Below are 25,600 nucleotides of genomic sequence, written 5' to 3' on the forward strand. Positions count from 1 at the left end.
ACTGGATCTAGTAGTGATCAAATCTGTATCAGAGATGATGTATAAAATAAGCATTCATAACAGTCTTTTCAGACACGTACTGTTATTAATAATTAGAAGAATTTACTAATTAGCGAACATCACAGATTTAAAAAATATATATATATAAATTTAAAGAGTAAGAAATGTGTTTTTCAGACTTAATGATTTAAGTGCCACATTTAATTGCTGTTTATGCCTAGATCAACATTTAATGCAAGAACAATTTTATTACCGTTTTATTGTACAAATATTCTACAGGCCGTTAGGATGAAGTTGCTGATAAATGTCAGAGTGTTAATTTTCTCATGAGTGGTCTCAACACAGTATGTCAATATAAATTTCACAAACATGCAACCCTTATTCACATTAGTTTATTTTCACTTACCCAAATAATTAACTATTTTGTTGTACAGGGGGTAAAAAAAAGACAAAAAAGGCATGGAAAAAGCCAAATGTGCAAAACTATTGAATTACAATGCTGTGGTTTATTACAGAATCAAAAAACCAGACTGAAAAGTTAGATCACTTCCGTCATTACTGTACTATAATCTTGGTGCACCGTAATCATCTGGCATTCGTTCAATGTTATACCTGTTGAGTAAAAGAATACAAGAAAAAAGTTACAATTTATTATAAACTGTATATTAAATATATTATTATAATTATTATAATAAAATCCCAATCATTATGTGGGAAAAACAGCACTACAGCATCCTGACAGTTCGCACACACAGAGTATTAAAATGTGTTTATTTGAAAGTGCATATATATTTTTTAAAAGGTTCGCTGGTTATATTCAACAGTTCACTTTCATTTAATACATCTTATTGTACATGTAATATATTCCCAAAACAGTATTTGTAAAATTGTATTTATCATTGTTCAGAATAATTTCTATTACACAGAGCAGAATTCACTAATGAACGATGCACCCTCTACTGACCAACAGCAACATTGGCTTCAAGTGATGCATTTTAGCTTTTTTTTTTTTTTTTTTTTAAATCAGGTGATTCATTTTCAAGGGAAAAAAGGAATAAAACATTGTAAGCATTTGTTTGCTTGATTACCTGTGATTAGAGATGTACATGATTGGGACTCCTGGGATCTTCCGAATTCTCCTTTTCAGGTCTCTGTCCACTGTGGCCACGATGTAACACTTGTGCTAGTGAAGAAGGGGAATAAAGAATATTACATGCAATTCAATTTCCAATTCAAATTCAATTTAGGTAATGTTTTTTAACTCAAGATGTAGATCAACTGACAGATGGCAATGCTGTCTCACCTGAGTTACCCTTTGGACTAAGCAGTCATCAGCATATGTTCCCTTATGTGAGCATGGCAAGCGTTCAAAACGAGGGTCCTTGGCTATTCTACAAAGGAAAGACAAATGATAATGAAAGCCATAGGGCAAAAAAAAAAAAGAAAAGAAAAAAAGAACAGATCCCCAAAACCCTCACAGCTGAACTCAAAATCTAGAAATTCTACAAATCACAGCTTTCTTAAAAGCATTGTGGCAGTTAAACTTAACTACACTTAATCAACTTTTCCACAACAGCTTTTATATAAAAGTTTAAAAATGAGTCAGGTTCTTTAATGGCTACCTTTTCATTCACAATGATCTCAGTTCATGTTCTATATCACACCATGAGAAGTATGGAATAAAACACGATGGGAAAAACAAAGATGGAATGGTGTGATACAGCCAAACGCAAAGCGGAGTTCTTCCATTTAGCAAAACATCCATTACAAGAGCTATTAAACTAAACAAGAGTAACTAAACTAAACTAAAAACGCAGTTTGTCATGTTACTCGAGAAACCAGAACGCAAATTGTCCTCTGTCCTGAAGACTCTCCCCTCGCAAAAACCTTACAGACTGTTACAAAGCGCTGCCACCCGAGATTCCATAAATATTAAACAAAAACTTCTCCTTGCAGAAAACTTCACATCATCGATTACACGTTTTCTTAAATAACAACACATTTAAGAAATCCATTTGATGATTTCTTAGCTTATGCAAAGAATCTGCCATCTGAGTCCCCGTGAATATCGTTATTATAGAAATGATAATAAATTCGAATGAGAGCGTTAATATAAACCTGTGATTCAAATTAAAGATGGTACTGCTGTCAGAGAAAATTAATCAACGCATCTTGACCAATCAGAAGTGAGAATTCATCAGCACTGTAGTATAATAAACATTTCTTTAGGGGTAGTGCTGGCTCAACGGTTAAGGCTCTGGGTTACAGATCAGAAGGTCGGGGGTTCAAGCCCCTGCACCAAGCTGACACAGTTGGGGCCTTGAGCAAGACCATTAATCCTCTCTGATCTAGGGGCGCCGCAGCTTCCTAACAAGCTGGGATATGCAAAGAAAAGAATTTCACTGTGCTGTATATGTATATACACATATGTATATGTGACAAATAAAGGCTTCTTCTTCTACATAAAATTTAATTTATAAACATGAACTACTCAGTATTCAACATAAAAGTACTCAACATAATGTTCTGACATTTGAGAAAGGAATTTCTTTAAAATTTTAAAATATATATAGTATTCTGTATTCTATATATAGTATACATACACAGTGAGCAAGTTCTTGGAAACATCTATCTTGCAGTTACACTTTTCAGGCATTTTATCAGAACCACCTACCATACATGTCCAATTTATAAATATACAATTACTAACTGTAGCTCATCTGTTGCTATGCAGTGATCTCATGACACTACCTTTTCAGCATTGACCTACAAAGACCTTCATTATGGCCGATTTCATCTAATAAAATGTCCAGTAAATGAAGATACAAGGTGTGTGTACGTAACCAAGTTGCCACATACGCACATACTACATATACATTTATAAAATGTGATTGCAATGTTTTGTTATGTGAAAGAATTTAAGAATGTGTGTTGTTTAAGAAATTTGTTAACCTCAAAGCAACTCTGTATTTCATCCCAAGTTTCTCAAGCTCAGCCATGACACAGTCTGTGATGCAAGGAATACCTGAAGAACACAAACCCAACATCAGTGACACAAAACCAGTCAGCTAATGAGACCAAAAAAAAAAAAAAAAAAAAGACCGTGATCACCCACATTTAGCATAGAGGCAGTCCATCATTGACTGAACTACATCAAGTTTGGCCTTTATGGAGAAGTTGATGAAGTTTGTGTCCACGAGAATGTGATAGGGAGGACCGAGCTGAGTGTTGTATTGGAAGAACATACACGATGGATATTTTGGCCTGCGGGGATAAAGAGGGTGTGCAGTTGCACGCAATCATCAGTTTTTCATCAAAGACAAGTTACTATTTAATCTGGACACAAACCATTTAGGAAAATATTTTAAGCAACATCGAAAGAAAGAAACAACAATCAAAAACTCTTACACTTCTTGCTCTTTGATGGCCGCCGGATCTTCTTTCTTCTTTTTCTCTGTTTTTTGTCGATCTTTCTCCTTTCTTGGTATTAGAAAGAAATCATACTGAAATATTAGATCTGGCATGCACGGTATGCTTTAGAGTTGTTTTACTATTCCACACACTACTACACATGATATTTTGCAGGGTGAATGGGCTTTAATTTAATTACTTACATTCTTTGATCCTTTAAACTGATCATCCTTTTCATTGCAGCATATTTCTGCTTCTTCTGTTTCCCCTAATAATAAGAAAATAGCCAAAAACGTTACCACTTCAATCAGTTTCACCTTAACACCAACACAAAACCATGGAGTTGCTAATAGTTCCTTCTTAAAATCACATACTTCTGGAAAAGACCATTAATATTGGCAACCAACCAATAACTATCACAGACTTAATCAAATTCCTGGGCACAAATAGCAGCCCACTTAAGTGGGAACTGAACACCATCATCATCAAGAAAGTCAAACAGTCAAACACTTCCTCAGCAATCATCCAAAGCACGCTGACACCCTCCCTCACTCTCTGGTACAGCAATACCGACTCTCAGGTCAAGAGGAAACTCGCTTTCAGATCGTGCACAAGGCCTCAAAAATAATGAGACAAAAATATAACCTCTCATTACCCTGTACATCAAATACATCCAAAGAGCTTAAAACACCCTCTGACTCCCGATCCCACCCTGCAAACTAGTGTTAATTTCGTTAATGAAAACTATGACAAAAAATGTTCGTCGATGACCTTTTTTCCATGACTAAGACGAGAAGATGACAAGACGACACTGATGTCATTAAACACTAACTGTGACCAGATCAACATGCAATATTGTTGACTAAAAAAGGATAAGACTAAAATGTAGTTTTAAAAGAAGGGGTCGTGATATGGAAGATGAGGATGAATGAATGGTGTCTGTTTTGTGCCACACATAATTCATGAACGTTCCTGTCTTGATACTCAAGAAAGCATATGGTTTGGAGGAGACATGAAATAAGTGTAATTTTATTATATATATATATATGTTGGCGGGGGGGCATTTATATTTATATTATATTTACACTCCTGTCATCAGAAGGTATCTCAGCTATTTAATCAATAATAATCTTGGCTGAAAATGTCTAAAAATGTCAACCAACAGTTTTCGTTGACTAAAACTAGACCGAAATACTTACGGTTTACTTTGACTAAAGGTAAGACTAAAATGTCCAGAGGTTTAATCAACTAAAACTTGACCAAAAAAAAAATCAGGATAAGGTTGATTAAATATGAAAAAACTATCCAGGACGTTTGACACAGGACTAAGACTAAGATTAAATAATTGCTGACAAAATTAACACTACAGCACAAATCATATTTCATCCCTTTCCATTTCCAGGTGGCTTCAGAAACAGTTTCTTTCTCAGAACTGAACCCATGGCTACATTTCAGTGGCTGCTGTAAACCCCTGCTTCTCTCACCTTGGACCTGATCTACTGTTTACACTGACTTTACTCCATTACTCTGTGAAATCGTATCTCATTCTGATGGTATTGATTTATAGTTATTACTGTTTACATCTATTACATTACATCTATTTCGATCACTACTGCAGCTACTGGTTTAAGTCTATCTGCTAAATCCGCACTTACATTCTTAATGCACGTTTCTTACACTTTATTGTTTTGCTGTTTTGTCTACTATTGACACTGTTAACGCAATCCCCGCCAACACTGTTGTGCGACGATAAAAGAATCTTAAATCATTTTACACGCATTCATTTCTCTTGAACCGTTTAGCAAACATAGCTAGCTAGCAATAATTCACTTATTATTCTCAGTGGAAATCCGGCGCCCAAAACTAACATTTCTGAAACATGTTAACGCGTATCGTGATGCGGAACAAATATTGATGTCAGTTTGTTTCCGAATTAACGAATAGTATTTTTAAAAAAAAACGCTTACCATTTCTAGTTTCTGTAGAAATAAAACAGAGTAGAGCAAAAAAACCCTCGTGGCGACAAAACGCGTCGACGTTTGACGTCATCAAAAGGCGACCTCGCTGGCATTGCACTTCTTCCGCTTGTCAACGGGTTACTGCAGAAGGATATCAGCGATAAAAGTAGAGCTGTACTGTTCTGGACTATCAAGTATAAAATCAGCTTTAGAGACAGGGCTTGCTTTTTCGGGTGGTTTCACAGATCTAAACGTCCGGTAAATATTATTTCTTGTGGCATTTTAGGATTCCGCCATTATTTCTAATAAGGCTCGGGTTAGCTAGCTGCCAGGCTATCTTGTCTTAATGGACTTTGGCATTTCTGCCTAATTAACAGCAACCAGCTTCATTTATTCGCGTCGGAGAGGACTTATTTTACAGCCGTTGTTCATGAATTTTTTAAGTTTGCGCGCTTATCAGGGTTTAATGTCGCTGACACTGCAGTATAAGCACTGCTGGAAGAGCAGAAGTGCCACTATGGTTTTGTTTAGCCAGACAAATAACCTGACACACCTGGCTCCTGACACTCATGAGCTCGAGCGCATTGCAATGCTTGCAATACTTTCCTGACTATTTGCAATTGTTTCCAGTAGTATTAATAATAATAATAATAATAATAATAATAATAAGCAAGACAGTAAATGGGTTAAATAAGGCATACTTGAACTTGATTTTCAGGAATGGAAACCAGCTTCATGATTTAACCAGCACTTTATTTTATTTTTTTTTACTTTTTATATTTCTGACAATATACTGCTCTAATACTGGACTAAAATGATTTAGGATTAGATTTGAAAATCACATATTTGATATATTGAATTTATGATACTGTACTACTGTATGCTGCCTGACAACATAGATCACAATTGTGAACTTCGAACTCTACCTGTCTTTAAGCTCGCCGCCATTGTGGTTCTCATGTTTTGCATAACATGGCAATAAAAACTGACACCAGGATCTCATATCGTCTCACCTCGTGCACCGAGTATCAGCCAGTACCCAGAGCTCTGATATTTCCATTAGGTGTAGGAGTTAGGCCATTTGTCAGGAGCAGCATGGATTTTTAGCACACAAGGTCTGCTGTTGTACAAGGGCACAAGATGAATCGATTTGTTAATGAAATGTCAAATGATGCATAATGTGATCTCCAGTTCCAGTGCCTGGCTGTATTTAAGATGTATAGTAACTGTGCACTGGTGTGACGGCAGATAATTATAACTAAGTATTCTCCTCATTGGGATAGCTCATACATAATGAATACATATGCATTACACTGTCCACCCACCCCGTGTGCTTTTTAAATATTTACATTACTTTACAAGATGCCTTGGTTGCTTCTCTATAAGCCACAGGATTGGATTTGCATTTTTTAATAGAAAATTTTCTTTCTTTTTATTTATTTATTTATTTTTAAAACGTGTATACATCAACAGAATGCTCAATTTGGGGTATTTTGTTTCTCCTACAGATATATTCAAGTACAAAAGACGACATGGGAAGAACACTGAGAAGAAAATACATCATCTGAAAGCACCAAGAATACAGATATTACCAGAGAGAGAAAGAAAGGCTCCATCTACATGAAGTCCACTGTTATTCTCTGAGCACACAGAAGTCTGATCAAGGCTGAAGATGGTCTGATGGACCGACGCTTCTTGCTGACATTAATCTTCTGCTCAGTCTCATGGATTTTCTTTTGGGAACTGCGCTGGAAGAAGAGCAAGGAAAGTCAGATTGAAGAATGGCTGCAAGGCCATAGTCTGTCTGAATACAAGCGTCTATTTGAAGGTCAGGAATGTTTAGGGTTTTTTTTTTATGTTATTTGATAGTACGTGTCAGAAATAAAGTTACTAAACTCTACTATTTCCTTTTAGCTGGTGTGACATGGTACAGTACCATTAAGGGTACATCTTTTGTACTTTTAGTATACATCTTTTACCTGAAAGTGCATAGTATAAATTTACCTGATTGGATTTTAAGGATTACCGATGTAGATGTACCTTTGATGGTACACCATATGCGTCTTCCGAAATGAAAGATGCACAATAAATATCCAAAATATTTACTACTATATGGTGGTACCACTCCAGAGACAAAGAAATGTACCGCTTGGTACTTTTTATTTCTGAAAACGGAGGATTGTTTGTTTGTTTGTTTGACCTCAAACCAAAATATAAATTGCACTGGAAGTTCATGTCATCATCTCAAATCATTAGAGCTGTAAAAATATTTTCATTTAAAAAATCCTGACATACAGGTTAGGTGTCATGTATTATGTGAATAGGCAGGAGATTATAATGAAACGAAAACAAAAAAGCTTAAATTCAATATCCAATCACAGATCTTTCTTGAATAGGACTGCAGCTATTACTTTGCCCTCTCTTAGCCTGCATGTAACATGCTCTCTTTATGTGCGGATGTTTGATTGTACAGATGTGCAGTCTCTGGAAGAGTTGAGTCTGAGTTTGCTGACTCGTTTGGAGGAGGTGCTGAAGGAACAGCGGCGCTGGAGGGACATCGCTGAAGCCAACGTCCGTCTGCTCAGAGACTTCGCCTTTCAGGAGTGGCTGTGCTCCCAGAGCCTCGAGCACTACTACCACACGTAAGACTAACCTACACACCATTTATGTTCAGAGTCACGATTCAAGACACGCTGGTCCTATTGGATCACAGTGAGTCTGCCCTAGTCAGGAAAGTTACATGGAAGTGTTGTTTTTTTGGTGCTGTATGTTATTGTTGTTTGCATTTTATTCCACGAGGGGGCAGTAGTGCCTACACAACCCGCTCCAGCTGAATGACATTGAGCTCTGCCAGCTGCAGTGAACAGGAGGTCATTGCAGCAGTGACTGTTCGAGCGTTGTTCCACTCATTCTGTCTCTGCAATGCTGCAGCGAGTGCCGCAACATTCTCACACGCACACCAAAAGCACAAATCAGTCTTTACTTGAGAAATACTTTCACTTTATGGATATTTTAGCGATAAGGTACACAGTAGTAGTAATGCTTAGGCGTTTCTTACTCTGCTTATTATGTTATGTTTGACATTTAGGCTTAATGTTGTGTTTAAATGTGAGTAAATGAGAAATCAAATGGTTTATCGCATTGTAGATGATGTCTCACAAGCTTTTAAACGATTCCAGACATCAAAGTCTGCATTACTTGGTTTGTGCTTTAGTAATCCAAATCTAGCTGGTGTTTCTGTTGTCATTCTCTAAGTATAACCAGTTCTGTTAAACTCTTCAATTATTTCTTTTACCACAGCGTTGCTGAATTCTCGAATCTGATTGGTCAGAAGGTGTTAATGTAGTGTCAGCTGTAATTCTCATCTCAAGTTTTTATTAAGGTGCTTGTTCTAATACATTTCTGTAGTAACTGCTTACACATGTAGGGTGGAAACTCCTCATAAAGAGATTACAAAATGAGTGTAATCCTAGATATGCTGGAGTTTTCTGTGAGAAGATATTTATTTAGTGTTTATGGAAGGAGTCTCCAGTGTCCACACTTTGTAACAGTAATGGGTAAAGCGGTTTGTTTTTCCTGTGTTGGAAAAGGTCGGCAGGAACTGCAACCAAACGCTACCAATAACTGGAGATCAGTCTTTCACTTACTTCTAGGGCTTACTGTTACTCTTTGGATCATTGTCTTGCTGCATAATCCAGTTATGCTTGAGTTTCAACTTATGGACTGAAGACCAGACATTCTCCTTTAGGATTTTCTGGTAGAGAGCAGAATTCACCTTTCCCTCAATTATTTCAAGTTGCCCAGGCCCTGAAGCCACAAAGCATCCCCACACAATCACGCTTCCACCACCATGCTTGACTATACGTATGATGTTCTTTTTGTGGAATTCTGTGTTTGGTTTACGCCAAATGTAATGGACCCTTGTCTTCCAAACAGTTCCACTTTCGACTCATCAGTTCACAGAACATTCTCCCAAAAGGTTTGAGCATCATCAAGGTGTATTTTGGCAAAATTCAGATGTTAATTCGGACCTTAATGTTCTTCTGGGTTAGCAGTGGTTTTCACCTCGCCACTCTTCCATAGATGCCATTTTTGTCCAGTGTCTTTCTGATAGTGGAGTCATGAACAGTGACCTTTATTGATGCAAGAAAGGCCTGTAGGTAATTTGATGTTATCCTTGGGTTATTTGTGTCTTCCTGGATGAGTAGTTGCTGTGCTCTTGGAGGAATTTTGGAGAGTCAGTCACTTCTGTGAAGTTTCACTACTGTGCTGAGGTTTTCCATTTGGAGATGATGGATCTCACTGTGGTTCTTTGGAGTCTCAGAGACTTTGAAATAGCTTTGTAACCCTTCCCAGACTGATGCATTTCATTCGCCTTCTTTGGCATAGTGTATTACTGGGTACGACCTTTTAACCAACTTCATGCTGTTGAAAAGAGTTATATTTAAGTGTTGATTTGATTGAACAGTGTTTGCAGTAATCAGACCTGGTGTAATGATTGCAACTTGTGGGATAGGGTCACTGTGAACGAATCTGAATGAAACTTTTTGGTGAATGGAATCAAAAGATTCGAGTCATTGGGATGATTACCACTGCTAATCGATTGTGTAGAGTGAATTGCAGTGTTGTCTATAGATGTTGAGTCTATAGACGTAGTGGTCAGGGTGCTAGACTGGTTGTCACAGCCTGCTCAAGTCTTTCATGTTTGCACAGTGCACATTTCTGTCGTAAATATTTTACATATGTTGTGACTTGATCCATTTGACTACCATGACCACGTAATGCCGTTCCACACCATTGAGAGTCGTCTGAATGTTTATGGATTACTTTTCCATCGGTTGTGCTGCAAAATCAAGACTAGGATGTACCAAAGATAAACTACACCGAAGTCTGGAAGGGACACAGTGAGTAAACTATGCTGCAGATGGTGGTGTTGCTTCTTAAAGTTCTGCTGATTGCAAAATGGAAGATTTGAAGTGGTATGATATCTATAGTGTATACTGAAAGAAGTAAAATACCCTGGATCATAAACGTGCCTTGAATGTAAGCCAATCAGTGAATACTTAAGTTTTTAAGGTTTTTTTTTTTTATTTTTTTTATGTTGCACTGAGCGTGCTTTCTATGTGCATGTGAAAATGACATTATAATGGTTTATTCTTCCAGTTCATAATGGTTTGGTCTTATGCTGATGTGCTGTTGTGCCTCGGTATCAGTCTCTGGCTGTTAATGTTCAAGAGACACACGGTCTCTCATGACTAAAAGAGGAAGAGGAAGTTTGCGTTTTGTGTCAGGATATGGTATTGGTGCTTTGCTAGCATACAGAGCTGTTGTCATTATATGATGACCTGTTAAAATGGTCCGAAAAAAAAAGAAGGATTATTAACTATCGGTTTTCGGGCTTAGTCACAGTGTATGATGTGATGTCTCACGGTTAAGTTTGTCAAAACACTGATTAAAATGCTTTTCTATCAATTTCCATCTCCCTGTTCAATTTACATAAAACATCCACAAATTTATGAATCTGTAGTAGTAGATGCTGAACCAGTAAAATCTGACATTTAGATGTCGATGTTTAGTGATCATGGTTTCTCTCTGTTCTCTCTCAAACACCGAAATCATGCTAATATGTAATCATATGCAAGTTAAGTGCCATTATGTATACATAATGATAATATACACTCAGTGACCACTTTATTAGAAACATCCGTTCACCTGTTTATTGCATTTAGTCACTCACCCAATCATGTGGCAGCAGAACAATGCAAACGTTCATGTAGATGCAGGTCAAGGGTTTCATTTAATTTTCATATCAAACATGAACAATGAGGGGAAATGTGATCTCTGTGACTTGTGTGACAGTGGCATGTTTGTTTGTGCCAGATGGACTGGTTTGAGTATTTCAATAATGCTGGTCTGCTTGGATTTTCACTTTGCACTCGTTCAGTGTTATACGTGTGTTATTTGAACTAAGCCTTGCCTCACTCTATTCTTCATAGTCTGAAGACCCTGGGATGCACTAATCTGGATGACCTAGCCCAGTTTGACAGCCAGCTTCAGCTTTCTCTGGCAGCCTGGGGCTATTACTACGAGGACTACATCAAGCTGTCCACAGGCGTAAAGGTCCTCCAAGCATCCCGGGGTAGCAGAGACCAGGACTACGAGGTTCAGCTGGTGCACAGCCTTGCCGAGAGGCGCCTGAATGAGAAGTGGTCCATCGGTGAGTTCAGTGGCATCAGGAAGACTTGTGTGGCTTTTGTTAGCCTTTGTTAGTTCCGATGTAAAATTACATGGTTATGTAAGGTCACCACACCCTGACAGCTTGAATGTGTGTGCGTTCGTTCTCTTTAGCTTGGTGGTGTCACTCTCGCTGCTCACACCCATTCACTTCTTTCAAGGGAGTAGCTGTTTTTATTTAAATTGCTGCATGTTGTAATGTATAGCTGCTTCTCAACAGAGTACAAATGAAATCCGTGTTTTTTCCTTTTAGAAAGCAAGGAGAGCCAATAAAGGAAACTCAATATAGTTAACAATTTTAGGTGTAAATGAGGCCAGCGTCAGCTTCTGTTTTTGATTCTGGTTCGTACTCTACCTATTCACTGTGTCAGTGTTCTTTCACTGTAATGCAAGATTACGTTGTCTGCATGTTTTCCTCTTTCAGCTGGAGCGCTGATATTTGGCTGTACTGTTGCACTGTGCTTTCTGATAAGGGACCTCATGTTTTACGTGATTGGTGAGTTTTGCCTTGGAACACCACATGTGTAAGATGTTCTTCTGCAAGTGATATCCTCCTGCAAGGTATTTTCTAGCTGAATTCTTAACACACTATGAATCATTTTAAGCACTTGTTGTCACAATAGGGCTTTTCACATTGCACTTAACCCCGGGTAGAGGAACCTTTCTGCTCTGAAGCGGTACCGCTTTTGCACTGTTAACTCTGCATTGCCGTGCCAAAAGTGTACAGTGTGTAACGATAGAGTTAGAATATACAGCTAGCTGCTTAACAACAGACACGCAATCAAAACTTGAACAGCATGTGCCTCAGATCACGTGCTTTGTACAGTCACAGAAACCCCACGTGTTGTATAAACGGTTTGAGAGAACAATAAAATGAAAAAATAAAAAAGTCAATTGGTGATGGAAAACGTGTCCATCAGGGGTCCTGAAAGCACAGACACACAAGTAAACTCGGGCTAATAGGATGCAGTTGAGTCGTCACGTGTTACCTGCCTCCTCTCTGTCCACAGCTGATGCTCGACCACACCCCCACTGCCCCGCCCCCACAGTCATTTATCCAATCATGATTGTTGAAACCGCAAATATGCAAATAAGTATATTAAACCAGACCAGAGTTTAGGAATGTACAGTGTGAAACATCAGATTATGAATACCCAGGATTAATCTTTAACCTCGGGTAAAGTATGAGCCGTGTGAAGCAAGATAACCCAGGATTCCATTTACCCGGGGTTTCCGATGACCCAGGGTTAACTATTTCAAGTGTGACACACCCTAATATTTATTCTTGAATATTACTCAGTTCCTATTTCACTTAAATTGACTTAACCATGTTTTATTCCTCTTTATGTGCGCTTTGTTCAGGTGGAATAACCGTTTCCATCATCGCATTTGTCTTTACCATCAAGTTCCTATGTGAGCTTGCAGCACGCGTGGTCAGCTTCCTGCAGAATGAGGACCCTGGGCGTCGTGGCGACCGTAGCATTTACGACTACGTGCGGGGGAACTACCTGGACCCGCGCTCCTGCAAGGTCTCCTGGGACTGGAAGGAGCCACAGGAAGTGGGCCAAACCATGAGCTTCCGTGTGCAGGTATCCTCAGCACTGCTACAGGCACATTGTCATTATGTTAAAAGTGATGTCATGAACAATTTCCTTGCAAAGAAACACACATGATTTACACAACATCTAACTGTGCCATGTATTTTTTCATTGTGACACAAATGCTAATTAAACAAACAAGCAATCATTTGTTTGTTGCATAAGTATTCACCCCACATGGGTCAATACCTGGTATGTGGTTACATCTGAAAGTCTTCATGGATCTGTCTCTATTAGCTTTGCACATCTGGATCCTGAACATTTTGGCAAAATGCTCAAGCTCTGACTGATGTTTAATGTTTAAGTCTTGCCACACTGTAAACACTGCCACCTCTCCCACCCTTCACCCATTTTCTCCTTGATTAAAGCTAGTAAGTCTCCTTTGTATATCATATCATATAGTCCACAGATGTCAAAATCATGGCAGGTGTTTTTATTTTGCAAAGAATATATGACATAAAACACAAAACCTAACATGCTAACTAGACCTATAACAAAACCAGTTTAAACTTGGACAATAAAAAAAAAAACCTGGGGTGTTTACACTAGCAAGAACAATGTAGGCCTGCTTTCTTGTTTCTTATTTTCTTATTTTTGATTTTTGTGCATCTGTACGTTTGTAAATAAATCTGAAATCTAGAAAACAAGCAGTATACAGGTCAGAGTTTCCGTTAGCTGATAAATAGCGGTTTTTGACCGTTATAAATTCAAAATTCCTGATAAAATCAAAAATTGTCAGGCGCAATGTCCGGTAAAAATATTTCCACAAAGCAGACGTTAGACAAAGTACGTTCACAATTGCACACAAAATAGGTTCTCTGTCTGTGCAAAATTAGTTTTTTTTATGTTTCTCTCCAGTTTATTTTTTGCTTTTCAGTGGACCCATTCAACCACACACACACACACACACACACACACACACACACGTCTCTGCTGCCACAATCGCGTATACTATGCATAGTCCAAAACAGTGCAAAATAAACATCGAAATTAAATGACCGGATTTTTTTTCTAGTTTGTCCTGTAAACTTTATCATTCCCGGACACGTCGGCCGGCACCAAAATGTCTTCGCGGAAACTCTGATACAGGTGTAGAAGAGTAAAGATAAACAGTTCTAACTGTGTTGCACAGATGTTCATATTGTGAATTAGTGTCCTGCAATAAGCATAAGAATCTCTTTAAGATTACAGTAGTGGTTCTTAGAAGGTAGAAGTATTTTACAGTATGCTAACTTTGTGTTTTTCCTCCTAGCTCTTCTATAAGAATGGCCAGCCGTTTCTCGCTCACGGGCCCGTGGGTTTGAGGGTGAACATCACTCACATAGAGCTGGCTCTGGACATTCCTGTCACCCAGGAGGTCCTTCAGGAGCCCGATTCCAACGTGGTGAAAGTGACCTTCACTGTGCGCAAGGCGGGCCGCTACGAGGTGGCTGTTAAACTGGGGGGGCTCAATGTAGCATACAGCCCCTATTATAAAACATTTCAACCAGGTAACATGAGCGCAGAGATGATGAGAGCACAGCATGCTGTTCTTATCATGTTCTCTAGTTTTGTTTCGATATTACACGTTTCCTTATGTAATAGACCCAACGTTCATTTTTCTCATTTCAGTCAAAGTGTTTGTATGCTTTCTACAGGATTTCTAGGACTTTCATCTTGTTAGTCAGTTGTGTTTATGTACACAATGTGCTAGAGTGCTAAAGCCAGTTGTAAATTCAGCTCTATTTGGAACATCTCATCAGTATTGTTTAAAAACATGTTGGTCATTTTGACTGATGTGCTTGTATTGTTTGTATCTGGTCGCAGATTTGCGCTTGTTTCTTTCTGTCTGTCAATCACTGATTTGTTTTGGGTTTTTTGCTGGAATTAAATGTCACGTCGTGTGTTCGTTACAGGGACGGTGGTGCCATCCAAAACAAAGATTGCGTACCATTTTTCAACTCTGGTGCTGACATACGGTCAACAGCACACACTGCAGATCGAGCCTCGAGACGAGTATGGTAACCCTACCAGTAACTCCATCTCTCTCGTGGACGAGGTCAACTACAGTGTGCATATACACTCAGTAAGAGCTCTTACAGGATGAAATAATAACATCTAGTGATTAATACATGATCGGAACATGCTTTCTGTTATAAGGCATAAAATGCCTGATGTGATTATGTGACACTTGCCTAAAAATATCAACAGAAAAGGCACAGAAACATGCGCATTCTTTTACGCTCCTCAAGAAATACTGATTCTATCCACCCCCTTCCTCTGGTAGATTGGTGTTACATGACCAGTATTTGCAAACTGGAGAATTATAGGCACTTTTATACTATGACTTAAATAATATTATAGGAAACAATTAACTCGTTATCGCGTGTTTTATTTATTATTTTTTTACATTGTATTTGTTTTGTCTCCATTAGTTGGGGACTATAGAAGAGGACAGTTCTGAAGATTACTACAGCATGACAGTTTGTTGTAATAAGCCACAGTGTCAGGTTCTGCTGCGGCTCACTCTGAAGAAAAAGGGCTGCTTCAGGGCGTGCATTACTTACAGGGACCAGCCTCTCAATAATGGAGAGTTTGACATCATTGTGCTTAGTGGTGAGTATCTTCATAGCTTCCATTTACTTCTGGCAAGTAACAGTAATACTTAACTGTGCTTTCACCACTATTCATGTTTGGTGCTTTAGTTCAGTTTGTTTTGACAGATTTGTACCCTCCACCTTCACAGAACCCCAAAAATCTGGGGTCTCGTCTTTGTCCAAGTGAACCATGGTTCAGTTTGTTACTGCTGAGAACAGTTTTACGATGGTTCGCACCGCATTAATGTGAAAATTTAGCTTCATTTGGGCAGTGAAAGTTTGCATTGTATCAGGTGTATGACCACAGATAATATATAATGCACACCACCTCTCCTGCAGCACCTCTGAAATTTAGCAGAATAAATGCCACGGCTGTGTCCGAATATCCCTACTAACCTACTGTACAGTGGGCGAAAAGCATTACGCCAAGGAAGTCGTATGTCCGAATTCTCAGTATTTATAAAACAATAGGCAAGAAGTACCCAGATGACCTGGATTCTGCAGTAAGGATCCAATGGAGGACACTGCGCTATCCCATAAGGCAATGGGGACTGGCACGGTGTCTTCTCTTTTTAATTGTAAGCTGTAGGTATTGAACGTTGTTAAACCATACTTGTGTAATTTGTTAACTTGCTGAAGGTTTAAACAAGGAAAAAAACAGTTGCAATGCAGGTAGTCTAATCTGGCAGGCTGTTTAAGTGTTTGCAGTTATGATGATGTCGTAGGTCACATGGCAATGCCAATATGGCAGATGTAGTTTGTCCGGATTGTATTCATACTACACGCATATACTGATCAGTACATACCGCATCAACGGCCATGCAGTGGGTACTGAATCGAACGCAGTACGTACTCTCACATTACGTACAACAGTTATTTCTAGCACACCTGTAGATCAATGCGTATGTATTAGTTTTCCGTTAAATGGTCTAAATTCACCTCAGCAAACGATATAAAATAGCTCTGTAATTGTTCGTAGTAATGCCAGGGATTATTATTGACCTTAAATGATGGCTGTTGGCATTTTATCTCTAATAAAAATGCACTTGTGTGACCTGCAGAGGAAAGCAGCGATACTTAATGACAGGGAGGTATCCATCAAAGCACACACTGTCAAGTTCCTGACCTTTCGAAAAGGAAGTACATGTACAAGCAATTTAGCACACAGGAAAATTGTTCTAATGTGAACCCAACTGAGCCAAATGAAAGATTTAATGTAAAAGATTTGGCGCAGACTTTAACAAACAAACAAAACAAAGCAACAGTCAAAGTTTTACTCGCTTTGATCTGGACCTACGCTAGTGCACGTAATCTTGCTGAAAACGGTGTGTATGAGCGGATGTCCACAGTCGTGTGCAAGTGAGTGTGTAGTTGAAAGTGCACATGTGAGCAATAGGATTGGGCAATGATGTCATTTTAATAAGACTTAATAAAACAACTTAATTGCAGCAGAACAGCTTATGATGTCAGAGTCCTAGGTGTTTATATTACATTACTATATTTTCCCTGATGGTGAGATGATTACACTCATAAAGATGATAAAATGAATTACATCATGGTGGGTATTATCATTTTAATAAGCCTGTAGATGACTGAAGAACTGACATGCATGGGAGAACCATGGTATTATATTTTAAGATTATTTGTGCCCTAATTGCGGGGCAAAAAAAAAAAGCCACTTTGCAAAACCTGTAATTCAAAAACTTGTATAGTAGAATATATTCATTTCATTTCCAAATATGAAATGGGGGGTTCGATTCCCACCGTGCCCATCGTTCTCCCCGTGCTGCAGGGGTTTCCTCCGGGTACTCCGGTTTCCTCCCCCAGTCCAAAGACATGCATGATAGGCTGATTGGCATGTCCAAAAATGTTCGTAGTGTATGAATGGGTGTGTGAATGTGTGAGTCTGCCCTGCAATGGATTGGCACCCTGTCCAGGGTGTACCCCGCCTTGTCCCCGATGCTCCCTGGGATAGGCACCAGGTTCCCCGTGACCCTGAAGAAGGATAAGCGTATAGAAGATGGAGGGATGGATGGATGACATTTACACTTTAGACAAATTTTGGTAATTATTAAGTAATTATTAAAAAATGATGAAGTGAAGAATGTAGCCAGGAGCAGACGTTCATCTACAAGGACCCATGCCACACCCCTCTTCATCTCCCTCCACTGGCTATCTGTAGCCGCCCATATCAAATTCAAGGCCTTGATGCTCACGTACATGACGTTGTCTGGAACAGCACCCGCCTACCTCAACCCTCTCCTGAAGGCTTACGTTCCCTCACGCAATCTGAGATCGATTAACGACCGATGCTTAGTAGTGCCTACTCAGCGTGGCTCAAGGTCCCTATCCAGAACCTTCAAACTAACTGTCCGTCAGTGGTGGAATGAACTTCCAACCTCAATCCCGACCGCAGAATCTGTCACTATCTTCAAAAAACAGCTAAAGACCCACCTCTTCCGTGAACATGTAACTAACCCCTAAAATGCCAACCCCACATTATCCTTTAAAAAAAAAAACTTACTCTGGCTCTTACACCTCTACTCTGCGCACTTTGCTTTTCTAGAACTCAATTAAAGATCATGTATAGTAGCACTACTTGTATTGTTCTCTGCTTGATATATCGCTTTGCTTGTATTACCTCATTTGTAAGTCGCTTTGGGTAAAAGCGTCTGCTGAATGAATAATTGTAAATGTAAGTTATGGATCAGATATCCCTAATCCTTTGATTGTCTTCTTGGCACAACATGAACTTATGAATGCAATTTAATTTGCATAAAGCTTATGTAAATTTTAATAAGAGATCTGGTGCTTGAAAGTATGTATTTTTAAAAAGCCTGATATACAGTGCATTTGTATTATCACTCTATTATTATGTCTATTATCAAGCCAACGAGAGCGTGAGAGTGAGAGCGAGAGTGTGCATTCTCTCACACCAGCTCACCTCTGTTTCCCTCCCCCTCTTGTTTATCATGACCTCAGAGAACGAGAAGAACTGTGTGGAGAAGAACGTGTCCACTCCAGGAATTAGTATCTATTTTGAGGCATACCTCTATGGTACAGGGAACTATAGCAGCTCTACCTGGCAGTTCCCAGCATCTTCTCTGCTCACCCCACCACGACGGCCATCCATGGGCGATGACGAGGAAGAGCACGACTCTCCAGTGGAGGGCCAACCTGAGAAGGTCAAGAAACCAAAAAAGGTCTATTGTTACATATCACCAAAGGTCAGTGATTTAATATTCAGGTTGGCAGTGTCAGTAATTTTCTTTTCTTTTATTCTCATATGTATTTGTGTTCTATCGCAGCAACTCTCTGTGAAGGAGTTTTATCTGAAGATTATTCCATGGCGCCTTTTCACTTTTCGTGTGTGCCCAGGAACGAAGGTAATGTCCGAGTTGTTCAAGCAGTAAATACACTTTTTTTTTTTTTTTTTTTTTTTTTTTTTTTAAAAAGGAATCTTATCAGTTACACACTTTCCTGTTAGTTCACCTACCATGGGCCTGACCCAGTCCATAAGTATCTGACGTTGGTGGTGGATGATGGGATCCAGCCTCCTGTAGAACTGAGCTGCAAGGACAGGAACATTATGGCAGCTACATTTATTCGCTTCCTGCACAAGAACATTGGTGAGTTTTAAAAATACATGCAGCTGAATCTGCTTAAGTGTGTTGATGAATTGTTTGACTGTTTATATTCTATGGATTTTAGGAGGCTCGGAAACATTTCAGGACAAGGTGAGCTTTTTCCAGCGAGAGCTCAGGCAGATTCACTCCAAGAGACCTCGAGTTAAAACCTGCTTGAAGATCAGCCGCCACTCCATTCTCGACTCTGTGAGTAGCCTGACCTGCTGGAGCTCTTCAGTGCTTACAGTATTCCTTTGAATGAATATATATATATATATATAAACATCATGATCCATGTGTCTTTTTTTTTCTGCAGTCTCTAAAAGCCACCAGAAACTTCTCTGTGTCGGACTGGAGTAAGAACTTTGAGGTGGTGTTCCAGGATGAAGAAGGTCTGTTGTTACATTAAACATCATGATGTTTCTTAAATGTTATAATACTTAAATAGTTAGTGTGTGTGTAGATAACGACTATATGAATTACTTGGTGTTTATTTATTTATTTATTTATTTATTTATTCATTTATTTATTTTTAAGCTCTGGACTGGGGAGGGCCGAGGCGTGAGTGGTTTGAACTCATCTGTAAGAATCTGTTTGACACCAATAACCAGCTCTTCACACGTTTCAGTGACAATAACCAGGGTCTGGTAAGCATCAACTCTTACAGTCGAGGTCGTAAGTTTACATACGCCTTGCAGTATCTACAAAATGTTTAAAAAAAAAAAAAAATGTAATAAAATATTTTTTTAAATTTAAAAGGGGATCTTTCTTTATTTATTTATTTATTTATTTATTACTTTTTTTTTTAATATTGTTTTTTATTTAGTACTGCCCTGAATAAGCTAATTTACCTACAACAGATGTTTAGTTATAGTTCATAAGACACAATAATAACTGACTTTACACAAATGAACCAGTTCAAATGTTTGCATACACTTGATTCGACTGTTTTTATGTTTTGGGATAGTTGTTCATGAGTCCCTTGTCTGTCCTGTGCAGTTAAACTGCCCTCTGTTCTTCAGAAAAATCCTCCAGGTCCTGTGCATTCTTTGCTTTTCCAGCATCTTCTGCATATCTGACAGTTTCTATATGGTTCTGAGATCCATCTTTTCGCATCGAGGACAATTGAGGGACTCGTACACACCTATTACAGAAGGTGCAAACATTCACTGACGCTCAAGAAGGCAACACGATACATTAAGAGCTAGGGGGATGTAAACTTTTGAACTGGCGCTTAATGTAGTGTGTTGCCGCCTTAAGCATCAGTGAATGTTTGCACAGTTTGTAATGGTTGTGTATTAGTTAATATTATTACTATTATATTATTACTAGTATTGGTCTCAGTTGTCCTCAGTGTGAAAATGATTGATCTGAACATCATATAGTCGCTGTTGGAAAGGGGTCAAATCTGCAGAAGATGCTGGAAAAGCAAAGAATAAAAGAGGAAAAAAAAACCTTTTTAAAATCAGTGTGTGCATGTGTTTGGCAGGTGCATCCTAACGCAGAGCGCCCTGCTCACCTGAGGTTGAAGATGTACGAGTTTGCAGGGCGCGTGGTGGGGAAGTGTCTATACGAGTCAGCTTTAGGAGGAGCCTATAAGCAGCTGGTGCGAGCCAGGTTCACTCGCTCATTCCTGGCCCAGATCATTGGCCTGCGCATGAACTACAAGGTGATACCCTGCTCTTATTTTGCAACATACTTGAAATAATACTACATAGTCATCAAATAAGATTGATCAAACTTGATCGAACCCCATCATTCCTTCAGTAACAGCTAATTCACATGGACGGTATGGCAGATGCTACTCAAAAACTAGGATTAATAATAAATAAACATATAATCGTTTATTGTAAAGTTCTCTGTAAGGAAACTTTATTGAAGATTTTTGGAAGGAGTCTCCAGTGTCAGTGCTTTGTAACAGTTAGAGGTGTTCCATTACGTTTTACACCATAGGGAAAAGGATGAAGGGGATTTGCTTTTTATGACTTCTTGGTAACAAAATGAAGGAATGACACTGTATAGCTGTTATAACAAGCAATATCATGAACGAACTTGTCTTGCAGACATTCCACAGGCAAATTGCTGTGGTATAAGAGGAATAAAACACTTTACTTGCGGTTACAGAGTGGTAATGCATCACAACACACTCAGTCACTGCTTATTTTCAGCTTTTAACAGCTTTTAACAGGTGTCCATATCAAATTTAAAAACTCATATAAATGTTTGAGCCTTTTTTTTTTTTTAATAATTTTTATTTATTTAATTTATTTTTTTGTTTGCACACAGCCACTAGTTTCTGTCGTTGTGTTTAGATGATTCATATTAAAGTGCATTGTCCTGCATAAACTCATGTGTATTGTTTCTGAGAGAAGTAAAGCCTGTTTGTTTTATTTTATGCATCTGACTGTTTTTAATTACTGTTTGCTATGGCAGTACTTTGAGACAGACGATCCGGAGTTCTTCAAAACAAAAGTCTGCTTTATCTTAAAAAATGACGTGAGTGAAATGGACCTTGTTTTTGCTGAGGAAAAGTACAGCAAGTCAGGACAACTGGAAAAGGTGAAACACACTCAACCAAATGACTGCGTTATAACATCATCTAGCTTCAAAACACCAGACAAATGTTTTTGCTTAAACCTTATTTGATTCTTGTGATGCGGCAGTCGAAGTCGACCGGGAGGGAAACAGAATTTGTTTGTTGTAAAGTACGTTTTAAAGGGTTATTGCTGGGTTGTGTAGCTATACGGTAGCCGTGTGTATTTTGGAGACGTGTGGTTATTGCACACTGTGTATTTTCTGACACGTACGATGTTTTCTGTCTCTCCAGGTGGTGGAGCTGATAGCAGGTGGTGCTCAAATTGCTGTCACTAATGAGAATAAAATGCATTACCTGAATCTGCTGGCTCAGTATAGACTGGCCAGTCAGGTGAGGGATGAAGTAGAGCACTTCCTCAAAGGTACGAGCTCCTCAAACTGAAACTTCGTTACGTGAACGCGTTCCGATCTAACTGAGGCGTTTTGTCATTCTTAGGTTTGAATGAACTTGTACCTGAGAACCTTTTGGCCATATTTGATGAAAACGAGTTAGAGGTAAGCTATTATTCTGTTCAGCTGTAATTTCTGCTCATGCCATGTGGCACTGGTAGGTTAAGATATCGGCGTACTGCTCAGAAGGTCGTGAATTCAAATCATATCACTGCCAACCTGCCACTGCTAGGCCCTTGAGCAAGGCCCTTAACCCTTAACTGCTCAGTTGTATAAATGAGATAAACGTAAGTCGCTCTGGATAAGGGCGTCTGATAAATGCCATAAATGTGAAATGTAATATTCTTTGTATTTATACATTAAATCTATATTTGGGTTCTTACTCTTTTTGCAGCCAAGGAACCCTATAACTGTAATAGATATTCCAGATCACCTGAATACAGATTTGTTTCATTAACATTCTTTAAATGTGTGTAGTTGTATTTTGTTTACTTATTCAAGCCATGGAGGTTTCTTTTTCTGAACTTTCCAACAACAAAGCACTGAGTTATTGAGGTTAAACCCATTCAATTCAAGTGACTAAAATGCAGTGACTTATGAAACCTCGAGTGCCATAAAACCTCCAATAATGACTTTTATTTACATCAATGGTTTGTTGTGTGTTCTTGTTTTCACAGTTGCTGATGTGTGGTACTGGAGACATCAACGTGCAGGATTTCAAAGCCCATGCTGTTATCGTTGGAGGCTCATGGCACTTCAGAGAGAAGGTGCGTTGCTAAACACGTGTTTGTGCTTTCACGTATACGACGTTGAGCCCGTTTGATTCGAACCCTAGTGCGTTTTCCCCTGTGGTGCGGTCACATCGGAGGGCAGAACAAAACAACTTGCGAGTGGTGGTCTCTCAGTGCTTCCAAACAAATCCTAGTGTGGTCTGACTGCCTTGATTCAGTACATCAAACCTGCTGTGGATTTTGGGTTCTGGGAAACATTTTTTGGTATGCAAGCTGCTAAACTTATATGCAGAATAGTAAAATGAGTGCCAGAGGATAGAACTAGAGAACAGATGTACATTGTATTCTGGATGTCTCGGCGTAAGTGTACAAAAAGCATCATGTTACATTTATATTATTATGCCATTATGTATTTATTATTTAGCATGCTGGCCATACTTGGTTGAGTCCTTTTATTTCTTCACACACTTGTTATTGGTTTCTCTACATTTTCCTGTCACCGTATTCATCAGGAATAAATGAAAGTTGACACTCCACAATAGGTGAGAACGGGTCCAACGACTTTCACAGTGCATGTTCACATTTGATAAAGTTAAAAAAATGATATATTGATGAACGTATTGAAAATGTATTTACAGTTTGCAACATTTCAACAGCCATTTTTTTTACTGACCGCATAATTTGTTTTAATTCCATTTTAAATGCATAGACATTTCCCTTCCGTTTAATTACTAGTAAAGAGGTTCATAATGAGCTGTCTGTGTGTGTCTGTACGCGTGTCTGCAGGTGATGAAATGGTTCTGGGCCGTGGTGTCCTCCTTCACTCAGGAAGAGCTTGCACGTCTCCTCCAGTTCACCACCGGCTCCTCTCAACTCCCTCCCGGTGGCTTCAACACACTCTGCCCCTCCTTCCAGATCATAGCAGCGCCAACACACAGCACGTTGCCAACTGCACACACCTGGTGAGTAAACACACACACACACACACACACACACACACACACACACACACACACACACACACACACACACACACACACACACAAAAAAAAAAAAAACTCAGTCCCAGATAAAACCAGTCCAAGTCAAGTTACACATAAAAAGAATGGTGACTTAAAAGTCTATGACTCAAGTACTGATACACACTCATGCGCGCGCGCATTATTCGAGTCTGGTTAGCATCTTCATTTTAGCTTTATGAAGTATTGAAATGTGAGGTGACTGTGTTTTGCTAGCATTAGAGTTATATAACAGTTTTTGTACTGCACTGCTCTGTCTTTTGCTCAGCTGTCACTCTTTCCACATCTTGATTCTGGAATTAATGCCTGACCTCCATTCAAGGAAGTTATAGGTAGTCTAGTAATAGTTCTTACCAACACCCAGCCAGACCATGTCCTCTGTATGTGTGCTTGGTGCAGCCGGTGGTGTAATTTAAAAATATTAGCACACATCACAGAATTGAGGTGATTAGCAACACTGAGTAATATACTGTATGAACCAGTTTCTTTCATTGTGAACATTAGTAATAATTGGGATCTCGTTTCTTGGTTAGTTTTAACCAGCTGTGCCTCCCTACCTACGACTCCTATGAGGAGCTGCACAAACTGCTGAAGCTGGCCATCAGCGAGGGCAGCGAGGGCTTCGGCATGCTCTGACAACACACTGGCTCTGACTTTTGGATAATCCGAAGGAATTCCTTTTTCTGTGTCTTCTCTCCAACTATTGAGCTGCTGTGTATATGAGCCAATGCACTTTTTTATCCTCCAATAACAGACCTCTTAGCTGAAGCCCACATGGATGTCCAGATCTTTCTCTTTCAAGCAGGACCTTCACATGATCCTGAGTTGCCTTTGGCCTATTCCACTCGATGCTGGAGCTATGTAAATATGTAAATCTTTTTTTTTTTTTTTTGTTACAGTTAAAAAAAGGAAAAATGATTGAATGAATAACACTGTTGCGTTTTATTCTAGATGGTACGTTTTGTTGTTGTTTTTTTTCCGTTTTTTGTGAGTTTGTCCAGTCATTAAAATGTGTAAAGCTACTATCACATTTGGCATTAACAAAGCTGGGAACATTTCATATGAAGTGTAGCAGCCTATAAGAGGTGTGGATCTACTACACACTGACTGCACTTTGGCCTTAACCGATCAGGGAAGGTTGTGTCTTTTTTGTGTGTGTGTGTGTGTGTGTGTATGTGTATGTGTATATATATATATATATATATATATATATATATATATATATATATATATATATATATATATATATATATATATATATATATATATATAAAGTTGTAAATGTCTGCATTTGTTGTGAATTATAAAGTCAAGATGCTTTTTTGTTATGTTTTTTTTTATGTTATTGTTATTTCACACACGTATCACATAGCCTAATGTAACACTGTGCGTGTGTGTGTGTATAAAAGAATCTACATTTCAAAATATGAAGATGATGATGAGGAGGAGGAGCACTGGGTTA

General features: G+C 38.8%; 2 protein-coding genes across 3 annotated transcripts; one reads left to right on the top strand and one right to left on the bottom strand.

Annotated features, from left to right (window-relative positions):
* Nucleotides 1-376: 376 nt before the first annotated feature.
* Nucleotides 377-5,440, bottom strand: fcf1 (FCF1 rRNA-processing protein). The gene is made up of 8 exons (XM_053633095.1): nt 5,379-5,440; nt 3,615-3,679; nt 3,409-3,480; nt 3,116-3,264; nt 2,953-3,025; nt 1,304-1,391; nt 1,089-1,183; nt 377-612 (listed from the first exon to the last, which is right to left on the bottom strand). Exons 1-8 carry the CDS (start codon nt 5,379-5,381, stop codon nt 564-566), a joined length of 594 nt encoding a protein of 197 aa, XP_053489070.1. The 5' UTR covers nt 5,382-5,440; the 3' UTR covers nt 377-563.
* On the top strand, nt 5,404-25,315 carry arel1 (apoptosis resistant E3 ubiquitin protein ligase 1). 2 transcript variants are annotated; one of them, XM_053633093.1, is made up of 22 exons: nt 5,405-5,627; nt 6,878-7,197; nt 7,843-8,011; nt 11,366-11,586; nt 12,028-12,099; nt 12,966-13,192; nt 14,454-14,691; nt 15,097-15,266; nt 15,616-15,796; nt 18,760-19,004; nt 19,086-19,163; nt 19,265-19,406; nt 19,489-19,610; nt 19,720-19,795; nt 19,941-20,050; nt 20,893-21,072; nt 21,837-21,962; nt 22,231-22,360; nt 22,435-22,493; nt 23,066-23,155; nt 23,906-24,081; nt 24,672-25,315. In XM_053633093.1, the coding sequence occupies exons 2-22, from the start codon at nt 7,050-7,052 to the stop codon at nt 24,772-24,774; spliced, it is 3,063 nt and encodes a 1,020-aa protein (XP_053489068.1). In that variant the 5' UTR covers nt 5,405-5,627; nt 6,878-7,049; the 3' UTR covers nt 24,775-25,315. The 2 variants fall into 2 exon arrangements, with proteins under 2 accessions (XP_053489069.1, XP_053489068.1); XM_053633094.1 differs by lacking the exon at nt 12,028-12,099 and having other exon boundaries at nt 5,404-5,627.
* Nucleotides 25,316-25,600: the final 285 nt, after the last annotated feature.

This window comes from Ictalurus furcatus, chromosome 9, assembly GCF_023375685.1.
Source record: "Ictalurus furcatus strain D&B chromosome 9, Billie_1.0, whole genome shotgun sequence".
In the NCBI taxonomy this organism is placed as follows: Eukaryota; Metazoa; Chordata; class Actinopteri; order Siluriformes; family Ictaluridae; genus Ictalurus; species Ictalurus furcatus.